Source organism: Rhinoraja longicauda, chromosome 18, assembly GCF_053455715.1.
Source record: "Rhinoraja longicauda isolate Sanriku21f chromosome 18, sRhiLon1.1, whole genome shotgun sequence".
Lineage (NCBI taxonomy): Eukaryota > Metazoa > Chordata > Chondrichthyes > Rajiformes > Arhynchobatidae > Rhinoraja > Rhinoraja longicauda.
The window spans coordinates 12757705-12778833 of NC_135970.1; the positions used below are offsets into that span (position 1 = coordinate 12757705).

The 21129-nt window shown below is 42.6% G+C and overlaps 1 protein-coding gene across 2 annotated transcripts in view; it reads left to right on the forward strand.

Annotated features, from left to right (window-relative positions):
* LOC144602254 (N-acetyl-beta-glucosaminyl-glycoprotein 4-beta-N-acetylgalactosaminyltransferase 1-like) overlaps positions 1-21129 on the forward strand; it is a 569664-nt gene that overhangs the window by 413305 nt on the left and 135230 nt on the right. For both annotated transcript variants that reach the window (XM_078415127.1, XM_078415128.1), the window contains exon 8: positions 1094-1172. In XM_078415127.1, coding sequence (XP_078271253.1) covers positions 1094-1172 — 79 coding nt within the window. The remainder of the gene's footprint in view (positions 1-1093; positions 1173-21129) is intronic.

The window sequence follows — 21129 nt, forward strand, 5'->3', positions numbered from 1 at the left end:
CAGGAAAAATGTTCCCAATGTTGGGCGAGTCCAGAACCAGGGGCCACAGTCTTAGAATAAAGGGGAGGCCATTTAAAACTGAGGTGAGAAGAAACTTTTTCACCCAGAGAGTTGTGAATTTGTGGAATTCCCTGCTACAGAGGGCAGTGGAAGCCAAATCACTGGATGGATTTAAGAGAGAGTTAGATAGAGCTCTAGGGGCTAGTGGTATCAAGGGATATGGGGAGAAGGCAGGCACGGGTTATTGATTGGGGACGATCAGCCATGATCACAATGAATGGTGGTGCTGGCTCGAAGGGCCGAATGGCCTCCTCCTGCACCTATTTTCTATGTTTCTATGTTTCTAAATGCCTTACTAAGTTCAGACAAGATTAATGAATACTACCTCATTGACTGAAAGTTCTGCTGATTTTCAGCAGATTGGCAGTGCAACTGAACAATGAACCACTGTGGAATATATAAAGACCACAGATATAAGGGTTTACTGAGATCATATGGACGTGTTTTGATTTTGTAATGTATTGTACCATCCACTCCACGCTCTCTTGCAATTTTACCATACCAATGGAAAATTGCCAGGAAGAGTTGGAGACCAGGCTGTGTCTTTGTGAGGTGTGAAGGATATCCAGTGGGTGATGCACTTGGAACCACACTGCAGAGATGAGGCTAAGAATATAAAGACATCAAGGGGTGGAATCAAACCGGAACCAACTAACCACCAAGGCGGCACGGTGGCGCAGTGGTAAAGTTGCTGCCTTACAGCGCTTTCGGCGTCAGAGACGTGGGTTAGATCCCAGCTATGGGGCTGTCTGTACGGAGTTTGTACGTTCTCCCCGTGACCACGTGGGTTTTCTCCGAGATCTTTGGTTTCCTCCCACATTCCAAAGGCGTACAGGTTTGTCCGTTAATTGGCTTGGTATAATTGTAAATTGTCCCGAGTATGTGTAGGGCAGTGTTGATGTGCGGGGATCGCTGGTCGGTGTGGATTCGGTGGGCCAATGTGCCCGTTTCCTCGCTGTATCTCTCAACTAATCTAATAAACAGCAGCTTGCTTCTACAAATGTCCTCACCAGTGCGCTTTCTTTCTCCACAGTGTTATTTCTGCACGAAGATACTATTTTGAGGTGCTTCACAAACAGGATGATAAAGGATCTGATCACGTGGAAGTGGGGGTAAGTGACAGTAGCTGGGCAATTTCCAAATGGGATATTCATTGACACAGTACTCTGAATCTGATCAAGCCCAGGTTTGTAAACTGCACCTGCTAAGATTATTTCATTGCCCTTTCAGTTAACCCGAGGGCAGCCAACGTTGCCACTTATGTTAAAGAGTGCCTTACTCAATTTGGCTGACTGTGATATTCTAGCAAGGATTCAGTGACAGCATTATTGTGGAAAAGTAGAGTCTGAGTGGTGAGACTGGCTTGCAATTGATGCCTGCCCTCAGAATGAGCCTTGTTATCTGCACAGTTTTAATGTCACATTCCATGCATTAGCTAACTTACCTGTGTGTATTGGTGATAATGCTTGACATTTAAGAAACATTTCTGTGTGTAGAACGGCAATGGAAACCGATAGATAAATTGTTGGGGAAAACCTGAAGGAAATCATGTCTCCCTGGAGTCTGACCGCAGATTAAGTGGGTGGATAGACACCATTAATATATAAGAAACCATCTGTAGAGTTCATTTGAACAAACATTTTGCCACAAAGACCACAATGTCGTTACCTTCCATTTCCCAGACAAAACAGGCTTCATTATTAAGTGCCATCTGCACACTGGTGGGTCTGATGAAGGGTTCCGACCTGAAACGGCACCCCTTGCCTTTTCTCCAGAGATGCTGCCTGATCCGCTGTATTGCTCCAGCACTTTGTGTCTATGAAAAGTAAAAGGCTTACTTTTAGCCCCAAGTGCTGCAGTGAGGACCGGCCAAGGAAGATGAGGTTGCAGGGGTTCTAGGGAAGAACTCTATGTCTATAAGATTCTTACAATTTGCAGACCTGCTGGATAGATTATGTTGCCATGGGGAGGTTGTTGCAAAGAGCTCCTGAAGGACATTGCAGCAGACAGTGGCTCACAAATGGCAGCACAACACAGTGAAGCTCGAATACAAGATGACAGCTTGAAAATGGTCATGTCAGAGTTGATTGCTTTGGAGGCATTCCAGAAAGGGGAAGTCAGAAGCGGTGACTTTGTGACTTCGCAAGTGACAGGCGGAAAGAGGCGAGGTTTTGTGTTTACAGATTGGAAGGTGAAGTCTGATGAAACCAGACACACAAAGATGGAAGACATTGAAAAGCAAGCTCAATGAGAAATTATTCCAAATGAAATTCTGGCATCAAATGAAATGTATAATTGTGACTTTTATAATTGTTGAAGAGAGCGATTGAACTTGTAATTTAAAAATTGGACAGCTTAGTGCCTGCAGGTAATACTTAGAAAGTGGTGTGTCAGACTCTGCAATGGAATGACTGCTGAAGCAACAGTTCCCGAACGAGATATGAGACTGAACAAGTGCAATATTTATAATAAATCATTAAATGGAATTTCTGGTGGAATTGCAGTGAAGAGTTTAGTGAGGAAAGAGAACAAGAGATTGAATTAATTTATAGTTGGTTGAATATACGATTGTATGTTGATGTAAATAGTTTATCCTGAGTCATTAGTTGATGGATAGTATGTGTTTATTTATTATTTAAGGGGAAGCAGTATAGTGTGTGTATAAAAGCAAATGTACCTCTTAAGAACTGAGTCTACCATCTAGTCGGACTTTGATAAATTGTACCTGACACAGCTATTAAGCTGAGAGCTACTGCCTTCAATAAAGGATGTTCTTTTAATAGCTCTGTCTTTTGTTTATGTGCTTATGGAAGCAACAACCCAGAAGAGTTGACTGACATTGCCGAGTTAATGTGAAAAAGCACGGAAAAGATCTACATCAGATATACATTAATGACTTGGATGAAGGGATTAAAAGTACCATTAGCAAATTTGCAGATGATACAAAGCTGGGTGGTAGTGTGAACTGTGAGGAAGATGCTATGAGGTTGCAGGGTGACTTGGACAGGTTGTGTGAGTGGGCGGATGCATGGCAGATGCAGTTTAATGTGGATAAGTGTGAGGTTATCCACTTTGGTGGTAAGAATAGGAAGGCAGAGTATTATCTGAATGGTGTCAAGTTAGGAAAAGGGGACGTACTAAGAGATCTGGGTGTCCTAGTGCATCAGTCACTGAAAGGAAGCATGCAGGTACAGCAGGCAGTGAAGAAAGCCAATGGAATGTTGGCCTTCATAACAAGAGGAGTTGAGTATAGGAGCAAAGAGGTCCTTCTGCAGTTGTACAGGGCCCTAGTGAGACCTCACCTGGAATACTGTGTGCAGTTTTGGTCTCCACATTTGAGGAAGGATATTCTTGCTATTGAGGGCGTGCAGCGTAGGTTTACTAGGTTAATTCCCGGAATGGCGGGACTGTCATATGTTGAAAGACTGGAGCGACTAGGCTTGTATACACTGGAATTTAGAAGGATGAGAGGAGATCTTTTCGAAACGTATAAGATTATTAAGGGGTTGAACACGTTAGAGGCAGGAAACATGTTCCCAATGTTGGGGGAGTCCAGAACAAGGGGCCACAGTTTAAGAATAAGGGGTAGGCCATTTAGAACGGAGATGAGGAAAAACTTTTTCAGTCAGAGAGTTGTGAATCTGTGGAATTCTCTGCCTCAGAAGGCAGTGGAGGCCAAGTCTCTGAATGCATTCAAGAGAGAGCTAGATAGAGCTCTTAAGGATAGCGGAGTCAGGGGGTATGGGGAGAAGGCAGGAACGGGGTACTGATTGAGAATGTTCAGCTATGATCACATTGAATGGCGGTGCTGGCTCGAAGGGCCGAATGGCCTCCTCTTGCACCTATTGTCTATTGTCTATTGTTGTACTGGTTCCACAACTGAGGGATTGCACAAGGTCCCCAGCATGCCAGCCCAGTGGCGAGCTGGCAGAGCAACTGCCTCGCAACCACAGGGACCCGGGTTCGATCCTGACCTCTGGTGTTGTTGGTATGGAGTTTGCACACTCTCCCTGTGACTGCGTGCGTTTCCCCTGGGCCATCCCAAAGACTTATGGGAGGGACAGGCAAGGAAGGGGGAGGGGGGGTGTTATGGGGTGGCAGGGAGTGGTTCTGAGAAGTTAACTAAGTGGAGCACTCCATGTTCATACCATTGGGTTGTGAGCTACCCAAGCGGAATATGAGGTGCTGTTCTGCCGGTTTGCGTGTGGCCTCACTGCAGCAGTGGAGGAGCTACATCTTTGACCAGCCAGTGCTGAATCTTCAACCTAGTACCCGCAGTCAGCTCGCTGGGCTGTCAAAGATCTTTTAACTGCTTTGAAATATCTTTGGACACATTTTAAAGAGGATTTAAATGACATCAAACTGAATGAAAAGGTTAAAGCACTGACAAATTATTGAAAAATTGAAATAAAATACTTCAAGCGCACGCAGTAACTATCTGCCTTAGGGTGAGCAACCACATTCAATTGAACAGGTTGCTGTTTATGCGCCAGCTCAGCTGGGAGTAAAACTAGATTAAGAAGTCATGCCTGGGATTGTGCGTGAGGTACCAATCTAGTCTGCTGTTCTGCATTCTACCAGCTCAAATCATGTTGGCTGGCTTTGGAATCAGGGGCGTCTCTGCTCGGCACAGCAGTGGCATCGAGAGAGTTAGCACGGAAACTGGCCCCCTGGCCGACAAAGTCCACGCTATGAGAAAACGCACATTTTTACATTCATCACATTCTCAACAACTGCCCACCTCACCTCACCTCTGATTCCCTCACTGACCATTGAACACCACTAGGGGCAATTGGCAATTTACATTGGCCACTTGTCCTATCAAACTGCAATTCTAAGGGGTGTGGGAATAAACTGGAGATCCCAGAGGAAATCCACGCAGTCGTGGGGAGAACATTCAAACTCCGATTGAACCTGGGTCACTGGAGCTGTGAGGCAGGTGTCTACCCAGTGCTTCACTGTGGGCTAAATGGCAGGTCCAGCAGCTGAAGGAGAGATCAGATCAGCTGTGCAACTGTCTGACACACCTGAGACTTCTGAAGATAAACACAAAATGCTGGAGTAACTCAGCGGACCAGGCAGCATCTCTGGAGAGAAGGAATCCTCCCCTTCCCATTCCCACACTGATCTTTCTGGCCTGGGCCTCCTCCACTGGGGGTGAACGTGAGGCCGCACGCAAGTTGGAGGAACAGCACCTCATATTTTGCTTGGACAACTTACAACCCAGCAGTATGAATATTGATTTCTTTAATTTCAAGTAACCCTTGCATTCCCTCTCTCTCTGTCCCACCACCGCACTTGACGTCCTGCTAGTTTTACTGTTCGCATCCACATATCCCTTCATTATCATCTCTTCCTCAGTCAGCAATGGACCATTGTGGGCTCCACCTTTCCTTGGTCATCGGTGCCGGCTCTGATCTATTTTATTCTGAACCTTTTCACAGCTCTTTCCATCTCCCCTGACTCTCAGTCTGAAGAAGGGTCTCGATCCGAAACTTCACCTGTTCCTTTTATCCAGAGGTGCTGCCTGACCCGCTAAGATACACCAGTATTTTGTGTCTATCTTCGGTGTAAACCTGCATCTGCAGTTCCTTCCTACACCTGAGACTTCCGTTAACTTAGCATGTGCAGAAGCCTGACAGGTATTGAACGGCTCGTAATCAGTCAGGTTTCAGTTAACACAACGGTGATAGAACGATGGCACAGCGCTAGTTTCTGCCTTGCAGCTCCGGAGACCTGGGTTCGATCCTGACTACGGGTGCTGTTTATACGCAGTTTGTACATTTTCCCCGTGACCTGCGTGTGTTTTCTCCCAGTGCTTCGGTTTCCTTCCACGCTCCAAAGATGTCCAGGTTTGTTGGCTAATTGGCTTGGTAAAATGGTAAGTTGGCCGTAATGTGTGTAGGATTGTGTTAGTGGGCGTGGATCGCTGGTCGGCGTACACTCGGTTTGGCCGAAGGGCCTCTTATTGCGCTGCATCTCTAAACTAAACTAAATGAAACAAAGCGGGCCGTAATATTTTCCCCATGGAGCTTTAATTCATGCTGAGAATCCCCAAGCACTGTCTGTGATATTTATTCTTGTGGTGGTATCAAAGGACATGAATTCTGTAATTTTTAATGTCATCACATACCTTGCACGTCAGCTTTGAGTGGAGCTCGTGCTATTAACATTTACGTAATTAATGTCCAATAAAATTACTGGGGCTGCTTTGGATTATGCTCGTTTGAACGTAAGTTATTCGAAATATATGTCGATTGCAACAATTTTAACAGCTTGAGACAGCCAATAGATAGGGTTACTTCATCTCACAAGTTCCTCTCGATAATTGTTTCTTTAAAAGTGTCGCTGGCTGTTCACGAAAGATAACCTGACAAAAGCAGCCTAGTCATGTTTAGTGACATGTCAAAGATTTTCATTAGCACTTTGCTTCTTTTTTGAGAGGAAATGCGCAACTCCAGCTAAAAATAATATGGCTATTAATCTAAGAACCTCTGAGTGGTTGGAAAATTATACGGTCATAAGATCATGTGATAAGAGCAGGATTAGGCCATTCGGCCCATCAAGTCTATTCCACCATTCAATCATGGCTGATCTACAGTATCTCTCCCTCCTAACCCCATTCTCCTGCCTTCTCCCCATAATCTCTGACACCCATACCAATCAAGTATCTATCTATCTCTGCCTTAAAAATATCCACTGACTTGGCTTCCACAGCCTTCTGTGGCAAAGAATTCCACAGATTTACCCCCCTCTAACAAAATAAGTTCTTCCTCATCTCCTTCCCAATAGAACGTCCTTTAATTCTGAGGCTATGACTTCTAGTCCTAGACTCTCCCACTAGTGGGAACATCCTCTCCACATCCACTCTATCCAAGCCTTTCACTATTCTGTATGTTTCAATGAGGTCCCCCTCATTCTTCTAAACTCCAGCGAGTACAGGCCTAGTGCAGTCAAATGCTCATCATATGTTAACCTACTCATTCCTGGGATCATTCTTATAAACCTCCTCTGGACCCTCTCCAGAGCCAGCACATCCTTCCGCAGATATGGTGTACAAAATCGCTCACAATATTCCAAGTGCGGCCTTACCAGCGCCTTATAGAGCCTCAATAATACATCCCTGTTTTTGTATATAAGCCCTCTCGAAATAAATGCTAGCATTGAGTTTGCTTTCTTTACTAGCGATTCGACTTGCAGATTAACTTTTTGGGAATCCTGCACCAGCATTCCCAAGTCCCTTTGCACCTCTGATTCCTGGATTCTCTCCCCATTTCGAAAATAGTGTATGCCTTTATTCATACTACCGAAATGCATGACACCTCATTATAGCCACTTTGCCTTCTGCCATCCAGCCAACCTGCTCTCCATGATACCATAGGCTCTCATCTTCATTAGCAGCCTCCCATGTGGCACCTTATCAAAGACTTTCTGAAGATCTAGGTAAGCAACATCTACTGACTCTCCTTTGTCTGTCCAGCTATTTACTTCTTCAAAGAATTCCAGCTAATTTGTCAGGCAAAACCTTCCCTTCACAAAGCCATGCTGACTTTGGCCTATTTTATCATGAACTTCCAAGTACTCTGTAACCTCATCCTTTATAATAGGCTCTAAAATCTTACCAACCACCAAAGTCAGACTAACCGGCCTATAGTTCCTACTATTCTGCTTTGCTGCCTTCATGTGCAGCGGGGTAATCGTGGCACTTCAGTAGCTTTTGTAAAGATGCTCTTCTTGGAGCTGAAGAGACTGTGTGTGGTAGTCAGTGTGTGAAATGTTGGAAGTCGGAATTGCCAGTAGCTACATGTGCTGGAAGAACAATAGTATACTGAGAATTCACTTAACATTCACTTAACCAGGAGCACAATGATGTTCAACAGCTGTTCACAGTGCACCTCATGGCAACGACAAAATAAACCAATTTGTGTTGCAACTTTTCAGGATACGATGAACCAAGGTTTGAGAGGGATGAATGGGTTGTGTGTTGCTTGGAAGATAGTCTCATCTCAAGCAAACTTATGACAACACGCTGAAATTAGTTCCCCAGCTTTTAGAGAAGATTGAAGTATATGGATGCCTGTAACGCACTTAAACGTGAGATGCTTCGGAAGTCTATGAAATACCTGGATCATTGGGGAGAGAAGAATGATCTATCTCCCACAATGGAAAGGGCTGATACCATCAATAATGCATACACTCCAAGAACATCCTGTAGCTCACTTTTGGATGTTATTTTTAATTATTCTTTTTCTTCATCTGGATATCATTGCCTAAGCTGACATTTATTGTCCAACCATGATTGCCCATCATAAGTTAGTGAGTATAATGCTATTTCACTATAACGCTATGATGTTTCAGAAAAGATCAAACCAGCATATGATATTTTGCAGCAGCGATCTCTGCTAGACTAATGCGTAAGGGTGACCTACTGCATTCACATCTCTCACTCTCTGTATTAGTGAATGTAAGTGAGCAGCACAATGGCGCAGTGGTAGAGTTGCTGCCTTGCAGCACCAGAGACCCGGGTTCGATCCTGATTATGGGTGCTGTCTGTATGGAGTTTACATGTTCTCCCGTGACCACGTGGATTTTCTCCGGGTGCTCGGGTTTCTTCCCACACTCCAAAGATGTGCAGCTCTGTAGGCTAATCGGCTTCTGTAAATTGTCCCTGGTGTGTAGGATAGAATAAGAACTAGTAGTAATACAATTTAAAATAATACATAGATTACATTATTCGAAGACGAAATTAAATAGGATTTTTCCTAGTATCTCTCCTATTTGTGATAAATGTCAATTTCAAGAAGCTAATTTAACTCATATTTTCGTAACTTGTATAAAAATGCAAAACTTCTGGTTGGAGATTTTTAAAATAGTTTCTAAAGTTATTAACAAAAAATTAGATATGGATCCAAAATTAATTATATTAGGATTATCAGAACATACTACAAATTTTACAGCAAGTCAGGTACATTTTCTTGATTACAGTCTAATAACTGCGAAAAAATTAATACTTAAATTTTGGAAAAAACCAATAACCCCCACAATTAAAATGTGGACTACGGAAATGACAGAGACCCTGCATTTGGAAAAAATAAGATTTGCCTTAATTGACAAACCTGAGTTATTTTTAAAAATATGGTCTCCATTTATTGAATTTTTAGAAAAGTAAATGGGTTTGGCACAGGACTAAAATAAAAATTTGAAATTAAAAATTGTAACTTGAGTTAGGGGTTGGATGTACTGCTATTGTCTCCCGGATCTACTCCCTTTAATTTTCATAGTTAGATCCTTTTTTAAAAAAATTTTTTTTTTTAAATATATATTTTTAACCCTCTTATTATCTCTCCCCAAGTTTATAGTTTTTTTGTTGTTGTTTTTTTTCTACTTTCTCTCTTCAAAAATTTAAAAATTGAAGCTACGTAAGAACTCTGTAACAAATGTGTTTTTTAAAAATTTCTATTTGTACATATGCTTTTCAAAAATTAAAAAAAAACAAAACTAGTGTACAGTGATCGTTGGTCAGCACAGACTCAGTGGGCCGAAGTGCCTGTTTCCACACTGTACCTCTAAACTAAATTGAACAATACTCAAAAGCAAAATGTCCGCCTGGAGTTTTGAGGTTTGAAAGTTCCACAAGTAAGTCCTTCATTTGTAGGTTAACTATCATAACTGACTAGACCCTGCCAGCAGCTCTGAATCCTAAACTGACAGTTCCACATTGCCAATGCTATGTTGAGGTTATCAATTCCAATGCAAGTTACTCCAAACCAGGAAGGAGTATTTTTATAAGAAAATAACTGCAGGTACTGGTACAAATCGAAGGTATTTATTCACAAAATGCTGGAGTAACTCAGCAGGTCAGGCAGCATCACGGGAGAGAAGGAATGGGTGACGGTTCGGGTCGAGACCCTTCTTCAGACTGATGTCAGACATTCAGACATCAGTCTGAAGAAGGGTCTTGACCCGAAACGTCACACATTCCTTCTCTCCCAAGATGCTGTCTGACCTGCTGAGTTACTCCAGCATTTTGTGAATAAATACCTTCGAGGAGTATTTTTATTTTCATCTTCAGGTAACTTGCCCTTTACTGCAATGGTATCAACAGGGAACCCAAATTAAATTCTATTTTGGCCAAGGTACATGACTGCAATGCCAAGGTTGTCTGTCTCAGATGAAGATACTCACTTGTATTTGTTTGCAAGAATGAGTTGGATGTGTTATGTACGGAGCCTAATTAATGCTTCTTGAGAAATGCAGACCTCCGTTATTAACACCTTGATCAACACTTTGGGATATGTCTGACAGTGTCTAGCACAGAGCTGTCTTTGGTGGTAGGATAAAGGCAATGTCAATACATAAACTACCAGGCAGTCAGTAATTAAAAAGCTGACATCAGCTCTCTTACAACCATGGATGTGGCCTTTTTAGAATATGGCAACTATTACACATGGACTTTATAAAGTTAGAAGGGTAACAGATGTGGACTGTGATACATAGACATTCAATCAGTGATTACAATGATTTGAAGCAAAACAATAGGTGTTTTGCACAGGAAGGAACTGCTCTGGAACCGGCGTTGAATTCCCCGAGGTAGAAGGTCTGAAGAAGGGTCTCGACCCGAAACGTCACCCAATCCTTCTCTCCTGAGATGCTGCCTGTCCAGCTGAGTTACTCTAGCATTTGTTATCAACAATAGGTATTTTGTGGTTCATTTGCCTCTTTTGAGCTCCAGAACAAAGTTGGATCAGATATGTCATTGAAGTTGAAAGAAAACGTCAGTAGTCATTGGATCACAAAGTGGAAAATTCTAAGGTTACATCAAAATGCTCAAACGAAAATTCACCAGGCTAGTTACATGGAACATAGAACAGGGCAGCACGAGAATGGACCCTTCAACCCACAAATGTTGTGCTGAACATGATGCCTTGTTAAACAGATCTCATCTGCCTATCCATGATCCATATCCCTCTATTCTATGCACTTCCATATGCCTATCTAAAACCTTTTCGAACACCACTATCATATCTGCCTTCACCACCACCCCTGGCAATGTGTTCCAGGCCTCCACTATTGTCTGTATCAAAAAAAAACTTGCTCCGCTCTTCTCCATTAAACTTTCCCCCCTCACCTTTTTGCTATGTCCTTTAGTGTTGGACATTTCCACCCTGGGGGAAAAGGCTCTGACTGTCTACCATATCTAGGCTTCTCATAATTTTATATGCTTCTATCCACTTCCCTCAACCTCTGATGTTCCAGAGAAAATAATCCAAGTCTATCCAACCTCTCCCTGGAACTGCAACCCTCTATTCCTGGGGTAAAACAGTTGTCCCATCAAGAGAGGCTGAACAAGTTGGTCCTATTCTTTGGGGTTTAGAAGAATTGAAGGAAACATAATATCCTCAGAGGTAGATACTGTGATGTTTTCTTGGGAGGGAGAGTCTCGAATGAGAGGGCATAGCTTCAAGATAATGAACTGGTTATTTAAAATGGAGGTACAAGAATATTTCTTCTCTGAGGGTGGTGAATCTCTGGATCTCTGCTAAGCAATAGGCTGAAGAGTTTATTGTGAATAGCTTTTTATAAATCTGTACACCCAACAGATATTTGGGATGAAGTTTGCCAGTGATTAGGTTCTTGCATGTTGTTCTGCAGTTGTATAGGGCCCTAGTGAAACTGCACCTGGAGTATTGTGTGCAGTTTTGGTCTCCAAATTTGAGGAAGGATATTCTTGCTATTGAGAGCGTGCAACGTAGGTTTACTAGGTTAATTCCCGGAATGGCAGGAATGTCATATGTTGAAAGACTGGAGCGACTAGGCTTGTATACACTGGAATTTAGAAGGATGAGAGGGGATCTTATCAAAACATGTAAGATTATTAAGGGGTTGGACACGTTAGAGGCAGGAAACATGTTCCCAATGTTGGGGGAGTCCAGAACCAGGGGCCGCAGTTTACGAATAAGGGGTAGGCCATTTAGAACGGAGATGAGGAAAAACCTTTTCAGTCAGAGAGTTGTAAATCTGTGGAATTCACTGCCTCAGAGGGCAATGGAGGCCAATTCTCTGAACGCATTCAAGAGAGAGCTAGATAGAGCTCTTAAGGATAGCGGAGTCAGGGGGTATGGGGAGAAGGCAGGAATGGGGTACTGATTGAGAATGATCAGCCATGATCACATTGAATGATGGTGCTGGCTCGAAGGGCCGAATGGCCTACTCCTGCACCTATTGTCTATTGTTCACATCCTCTTATATCGGGCTCTATGACTATATCTAGCATATTATCTACATTTTTATCTCCTTGCCTGAAATAGACATACCCATTGCAGGGGAAGTGTAGGGTGTATTCACTAAATTGGTTCGTGTTTAAGTTGGCTATGCCTCAATTCTCCTGTGAGTTTATAAGCATGAGAGATGAACTTATTTTTTTAAGAGGACTTGACAAGGTAGATTGTGAGGAAATACAAGAGTTCAAGCTCTAGGAGCAAAATTAGGTCATTCGGCCCATCAAGTCTACTCCGCCATTCAATCATGGCTGATCTATCTTTCCCTCTCAATCCCGTTCTCTTGCCTTCTCTTCACAACCCCTGACACCCTTACTCATCGGGAATCTGTCAGTGTACACCTTAAAAAAATATCCATTGACGTCCTCCACAGCCATCTGTGGCAATGATTTCCATAGATTCAGACCCTCCGACTAAAGATGATCCTCCTCATCTCCTTTCTAAGGACATGTCCTTTTATTCTGAGGCTGTGGCCTCTTGTCCTAGACTCTCCCGCTAGTGGAAACATCCTTTCCACATTCACTCTATCCTTTCGCTATTCGGTAAGATTCAATGAGGTCACCCTCATCCTTCTATACTCCAGCAAATACAGGCCCAGTGCCATCAAACGCTTAACATGCCGAGACTGCCGTTGCTGGAATTTTGAGCGAAGCACAAAGTGCTGGAGGAACTCAATTGGTCAGGCAGCATCTGTGGAAGGAATGGTCAGGTGACATTTTTGGATCAGGACTCTTCTTCAGACTTAAGAAGGGTCCGACCCAAAACGTCGCCGATCCATAACCTCTCCAGCTCTTGCCTAACCCGCTGAATTCTGTGTAGATTGGGGGTGGATGTTTCCTCTGACCAACCATCTAGAACTTGAAAGTTGCAATCTCAAAATAAATGATTGGCCTTTTAAAACTGAAATGAGAAGAAATATATTCACTCAAAATGTGGTGCATCAAAGGATTCTCTACCCAGGAAGGTTGAATCTTTCATTGTGTTCACAACAAAGACCGATGGGTTTCTAGATATTTATGGAATTGAGGGCTGTAGATGTAGAGCAGGAAAATGGCAATTGAGGTAGTAAATCAGCCATGAACCTGGTAAAGAACAGGCTCGAGGGGCTGAACGATCTACCCCTCCTGTTTATTATCCTCTTACCAAACCAACTGGCGTCGAATAAGTTGGGTTGTATCAAATTATTCTAAAGAGTTTGGCATTATGGTTATAAGCAAAATATAATAATAATAGACAATAGGTGCAGGAGGAGGCCATTCGGCCCTTCGAGCCAGCACCACCATTCAATGTGATCATGGCTGATCATTCTCAATCAGTACCCCGTTCCTGCCTTCTCCCCATACCCCCTGACTCCGCTATCCTTAAGAGCTCTATCCAACTCTCTCTTGAATGCATTCAGAGAATTGGCCTCCACTGCCTTCTGAGGCAGAGAATTCCACAGATTCACAACTCTCTGACTGAAAAAGTTTTTCCTCATCTCAGTTCTAAATGGCCTACCCCTTATTCTTAAACTGTGGCCCCTTGTTCTGGACTCCCCCAACATTGGGAACATGTTTCCTGCCTCTAACGTGTTCAACCCCTTAATAATCTTATACGTTTTGATAAGACCATAATATAATAACAATAACAATAACAACAATAATAATAATAATAATAATAATAATAATAATAATAATAATAATAATAATAATAATAATAATAATAATAATAATAATAATAATAATAATAATAATAATAATAATAATAATAATAATAATAATACATTTTATTTGTCATATGTAGGTTGGCACAGGGTCAACGGAACAATGACATGTATTTGACAAGACAACAGGTCACCTCAGCAGTAATATTACAAGGATAAATAAGATTTTAAAAATTACATTAGTAAGGTAAAAAGACAATATTAAAAATAGGTAAAAAGACAATATTAAAAATAATCAACATATATGATGTGAAATGTGTTTATGAATTCAGAAGCCTGATGGCCTGATGGTAGAAACTGTTCTTAAGTCTGGTGGTACGCGCAGCCATACTCCTGTATCGTCTGCCTGACGGTAACAAGGAGAACAGCCTGCGTTCTGGGTGGCTGTGGTCCTTGATGATGCTGCGTGCCTTCCGCAGGCACCGCCGGTAGAAAATGTCCTGAATGGCCGGGAGACAGTTGCCAGTGATGTGCTGTGCCGTCTTCACCACTCTCTGTAGTGATTTGTGGCTGTGGGCAGAACAGTTCCCGTACCAGACTGTAATGCAGCCCGTCAGCAGGCTCTCGATGGTGTATCTGTAGAAGTTTGTGAGGATGCTGGCGTTCATGCCAAACTTCCTCAGTCTTCTCAGGAAAAAGAGCCGCTGGTGGGCCTTCTTTGTTATTGTGTCCGTGTGCAGTGTCCAGGAAAGGTCCTCAGTGATGTGCACACCGAGGAACTTAAAGCTGCTGACCCTTTCAACCTCATCATCACCGATGTGGATGGGGAGGTGTCCACTCCCCCGCTGTCTCCTGTAGTCCACCATCATCTCTTTAGTTTTGCTGACATTGAGAGAGATTAAGTCAAGGAGACAATTAAAATCTAACACATGTTAGCATTAAGTAAACAAGCCTGAAGTGGAGACTTCTAATTTACCCTTGATAGAGAAAATATCTCCTCAGACTCAGTCCAGAAGGAGTCAAAGTTTTGATCAGGAGTTTTGATCTTCTTAGGCTCAGCAAGCCAGTAATCAGGCTTAATTTGTAAAAGGATAAAAATAGCAACATTTGTCAAATGTGTGGTTTGTTTGCTCAGAGGTTATGAATACTAAAATTCAAGAACCAAGTTTTGTTTTAATCGAGGAAGAATATTTGCTGCCAAGACACGGCACAACTATGTCTGAAAAAGGATCCTGACTGGATACATCACCTACATTTTCTCCAGAGATGCTGCCTGACCCGCTGAGTGGGTCAGCATTTTGTGTATATCTTTGGTATAAACCAGCATCTGCAGTTCCTTTTTATTGCAGCACAACTGTGCATGGTTGGCATTAGACTGTAACAAAATAATGATATACTAATTGATTTGCACATATATTAGCAAGTGGTAGTATGTGTACATACGGACAATGGATTAGCACCCATTTATCTCTGAAGCAATAAACTATTGCTGTGAAATGACTGAACTTGCACCATTGTGAACATACACCTGGTGTGTAATAGTTGGCAAAAATTACAGAAAACACACTGAGATACAATAGTAACTATATGTTGAAGCCTTTTTCCTGACCGACGCAATTAAGGAACACTTGTAAAGTATGAAGTCATCCATATTCAGTGTTAATTATGTTTCTCAAGCCTTGTTCACCTGTTTCTCAGTTAAGAGTCATTATCTATGTTTTCAAGGGTGATGCTATTAAATAAATTTAAATTTAAAATGAAACTTGTGTTAACACACGACAAATTGGCACTGCGCACACCACTGATTTTGCATTTGGGCTCTGAGTCTGAGCATCTGATTTAAATGTCCAAGAAAATTATTTTGCTATTTGATATGAAAAATAATACCTTAATGCTCGTAAATGAAATTGAAGACAATCAATATTCCATAGCCCACTCTTCTGGCGATCTAAGTAGATGCAAAATGTCTAGTATTTAATTGAATTTCAAGAAACTACAACCTCCTAGTAATTAATATTTACACTGAGGTCACTAATTTATGATGTCTGAATTTCCTATGGTGAGTCACATTTGAAGTTCACAATGCAATTAACTGGTCCCTACCGTTTGAATTACATGATGGACTTCACACAAAAACTCTCTCCAAGAACATTTAATCACATCTTCATTTTTTTTAGATTCCATCTGCATTTTCTATTCCAAGTCAAATTGCTATGACTGCACCAATTAAATTTATATTATAAATCAAGCAAACCTGAGGGTTGAAAGATGAGTTCATACCAGATCTAATAACTATGAGCTACATTTTCCAATCTCATTATTCAGTGCAATTTATTATGCCAATGGATTCTATTTTGGTACATTAGTGTTTTCAGTCATAACACAATGACAATTAAAATAATGGATTTAAAAACCCAAAATTAATCAGTAATGGTGCATGAAGTACACAAAACTAATCAGCTGCAAAGATATTACAGAACCTCTCCTGCATTTAAAATGTATTTAAACGGGCTGGGAAGTTATTGCACCTAATCACCACGTGGAGAAAGGCAGCAATTTTCTAAAGGACGTGAGATGTCATGTGTGTTAGCATTTGAAATCCCAGGCCTTCTACATTAACGTTGAAGCGTGGTCCCCTGCCTTGCCGCCAGCCCCTGAAAGCACCAGTTTCTGATGGGAATATCTACTGCCTGAGGAGCGGGATACTTATGGTCAAGGCTGTATAACAGGAAGGAACGGTATCCTTGAAGATGAGAGGCATGGGGACTCTCCCTGAAGATTCCAGACCTGCTAGTCCAGATCACAGCTCACTTAAATAAGGGATGCGAGCTCTCCCTCGAATTATGGGTACCTTATCACTAGGATGAGGGGACATGCTACATCTTAATGATGATAGCAAGCGGCCAGAGCTAGCTAATATCTGCCACCAAAGTTCAAGGTCACCTTTCCTCATCCACCTGTTGTTTGATTAAAATAAACAGGCCCTTCGGCCCAGCGATTCCATGTTGACCAGTCTGAAGAAGGGTCTCGACCCGAAACGTCACCCATTCCTTCTCTCCTGAGATGCTGCCTGACCTGCTGAGTTACTCCAGCATTTTGTGAATAAATACCATGTTGACCATCGATCGCTGGTTCACACTAGTTCTATGTTATCCCATTTTCACATCCACTTCCTACACACTAGGGGCAATTTACAGAGGCTAATTCATCTCCAAACCTTTGGGATGTGAAAGGAAACCGGGGGGGGACTCTGCCCAGTCACAGAGGGAACATGCGAACTCCACACCAACAGCACCCGAGGTCAGAATCGTACCCAGCATTCTGGTGCTGTGAGGCAGCACTTCTTCTACCAGCTGCACAATTTTGTAGCCATTGCTGTCCCAATCCAAAATATTGATCCCCTCTGTGACGAAATGCCATTATTTACAATGGTCAGAGAAAGCCCAGCACAAGAAACATAAAATGGAAAATAAAATGTCCTGAGATTCTGAAACATTCAAAAACATTCTAAAACTTATCAAAAAGATCAGTGAAACAACTAAGAATATTTCAATAAATACTTTAAAATGAAGGGGAATGTGAACAGACACACAAAAAAAAATTAAAGGATTTTGCTAAAATCAATTTATTAAAAAATGATAACTATCTATACTTGCCCTTCCTGCAGCCACTATTCTTTATTGAGACAGCAATCTTGTCAAATCAAGTTGAGTTTCTTCTCATGTGCACCTGTACAGTGGGGTACAGGTACAATGAAAAAGCTTGCTTGCGGCAATATCGCAGGCATGTAGACTTATAGCACAAACATATATTGCACTTAGAATTTTGCAAAGCAGTATAAAGAAAAAAATTAAGACATCAATGAGAAAAAAATGTCCGTGTTTGTGTAAGAAGTGGTCTGTAGTATTGTATTATTGAGGTAGAATTAGGGTTGGTTCAAGAACCTAAGAGTTACGGGAAATTAGCTGTTTCTGAACCTGGTGGCGTGGGACTTGAGGCTTCTGTACCTCCTGCCCGATGGAAGCGAGCCCAGTGAAATGAATGGAATCAGAGAGGTGATCTTGTTCTGGCAGCATGAAGGAGAGAATTTGCTTCTTTGTGTTCTTGCCTTTCAAAGCTAGAATCGGGCTAGAACTTGGACAGCGTGGAAACAGGCCCATTGGACCAACTCATCCATGCTAACCAAGATGCCTATCTAAATTAATCCCATCTGCCCGCACTTGGCCCATCTCCCCGATTGATCCACTGTGAGAGATTAGATCGAAACAGGCAGGGATCAATGGTACAGATTGTCTGCATAACTGCAGGGGAATTGCTGCAAGTTTGCACTCAATTAGACTCCATGGGGAAGTCCAGAATTAATTTTGGAAAACCGCAGTTTTACAGAATCTTTTTTTTGGGTGTCCTGAGCACTTGCAGAGAAAAATGCCGACAAATGAACACTGAATTGCCCAGGGAAATACAAAGGTGTTTTAAAAAAATAAATGGGTGGCACAATGGCGCAGTGGTAGAGTTACATAGAAAATAGCTGCTAGAGGAGGCCAATAGGTGCTGAGAGAATCCCTCACAGCACCAGAGATCCTGACGAGTGCTGTCTGTACAGAGCTTGTACGTTCTCCCTGTGACCGCGTGGGTTTTCTCCGGGTGCTCCAGTTTCCGCCCACATTCCAAGGACGTGCAGATTTGTAGGTTAAGTGACTTCTATAAATTTCCCTAATGTGTGTAGGATAGAACTAGAGTACGGGATGATCGCTGGTCAGTGGGTTGAAGGGCTTGTTTCCACTCTGTATCTCTAACCTAAACAACTAAAACTAAACTGAACTAACTGGCAACGTTCAAGAAAATGCTTGATCTGCCAAACATGTACACAGTTCCTTTATATATTGTGCATGTATAAAATGAAGTGATCTTTTTTCGGTTCAAACTGAGTCCACGACATGTGGCAGGGTGGTTTATTGTAGTTGGTAATTAGAGGGAAGGTTCTCTCTTCTGATCTCTGAACCATGCGGTTGTCTCACTCAAAATTGCCCACTGAAAAGTCTGGCTCCAGTCACAGTTGTGCAGGATCTAGTTACTGGATGATGAGTGATCTTGAACAACACAAAAGGATGTGCATGAATGATAATAGAGTCATAAAGTAGCTGCAGATAAAATTCACTACATTTATATCAGGAAAGGCATGCAAAAAAGCTTTGCAAAAAAGTATTTGGAAATAATTGAAGAACCATTTTCGCAATAACGAGGAGAGCAACTGGAGAAAGATTTTCAAAATTCTCACAGCTTTCAAGAGGTTAAAAGCAGTTTAGGAGGATGTTGCCAGGACTTAAGGGCATGAGCGAAAGGAAGCAGAGGAGCAGGCTATTCCATGGAGAGCAGGAGTATGAAGGGTAATCTTATAGAGTGTACAAAATCGCGATCGGGTAAACGCAGAATCTCTTGCCTACTAGAGTAGAGGAATCGAGAACAAATGACATAGGTTTAAGGTGAGGGGGGGGAAAGATTTAATAGGAACTGCAGGGGTAACTTTTTTTACACAAATTGTGATGGTTATATGGAACGAATAGCCGAAGGAGGTAGTTGAGGCTGGTACCATCACAATGTTTAAGAAACCTTTAGTCAGGTACATGGATAGGATGGATGTAGAGGGATATGGTCCAAACGGAGACAGGTGGGAGTAGTGTACACTAGATGGGACATGTGTAGGAAGGAACTGCAGATGCTGGTTTAAACCTGATATAGACACAAAATGCCTTAGTAACAGCGGGACAGGCAGCATCTCTGGAGAGAAGGAATAGGTGACGTTTCAGGTCGAGACCTTTCTTCAGACTGAGAGTCAGGGGAGGGGGAGATACAGAGATGAGGAAGTGTATGGTGTGCGAACAAGTATATCAAAGGGGGTGGAGGTCAAGGAAAATGTAGAATAGATCACTGTTAGATAGGACAATAGACAATAAACAATAGGTGCAGGAGGAGGCCATTCGGCCCTTCGGCCCTTCGGCCCTTCAAGCCAGCACCGCCATTCAATGTGATCATGGCTGATCATTCTCAATCAGTACCCCGTTCCTGCCTTCTCCCCATACCCCCTGACTCCGCTATCCTTAAGAGCTCTATCTAGCTCTTTCTTGAACGCATTCAGAGAATTGGCCTCCAATGCCTTCTGAGGCAGATAATTCCACAGATTTACAACTCTCTGATTGAATTTCTTTTCCTCATCTCAGTTCTAAATGGCCTACCCCTTATTCTTAAACTGTGGCCCCTTATTCTGGACTCCCCCAACATTGGGAACATGTTTCCTGCCTCTAACGTGTCCAACCCCTTAATAATCTTATACGTTTCGATAAGATCTCCTCTCATCCTTCTAAATTCCAGTGTATACAAGCCTAGTAGCTCCAGTCTTTCAACATATGACAGTCCCGCCATTCCGGGTATTAACCTAGTAAACCTACGCTGCACGCCCTCAATAGCAAGAATAGGAGAAGGTAACAATAAAGCAAACAGAGATAAAATATAATCAGGGACAGTCAGATTGGTCGGAAAACTTGGAAGGAGGAGGGATGGAGAGAGAGGTAAAGCAAGGGTTACTTAAAGTTAGAGAAGTAAATATTCATATCGCTGGGATGTCAGCTGCCCAAGCGAAATATGAGGTGCTGTTCCTCCAATTTGCGCTGGGCCTCACTCTGTCATTGGAGGAGGCCCAGGACCGAAAGGACAATGTGAGAATGGGAGGGGGAGTTAAAGTGTTTAGCAACTGGGAGATCAGGTAGGTTTAGGCGGACTGAGCGGAGGTGTTCAGCATAATGATCGCTGAGCCTGCGCTTGGTCTCACCTGGAACAGCGGATACAGTAGGTGAGGTTGGAGGAGGTGCAAGTGAACCTCTGCCTCACCTAAAAAGACCGTCAGGGTCCTTGGATGGAGTTGAGGGAGGAGGTACAGGAACAGTTGTTGCATCCCCTGCGGTTGCAGGGGAAAGTACCTGGGGAGGGGGTGGTTTGGGTGGGAAAGGACAAGTTAACCAGGGAGTTGCAGAGGGAACGGTCTCTGCGGTTGAGATGGGAAGATGTGGCTAGTGGTGAGATCCCGTTGGAGGTGGCAAAATGTTGGAGGATTATGTGCTGAATGTGACGGCTGAAGGGGTGAAATGTGAGGAC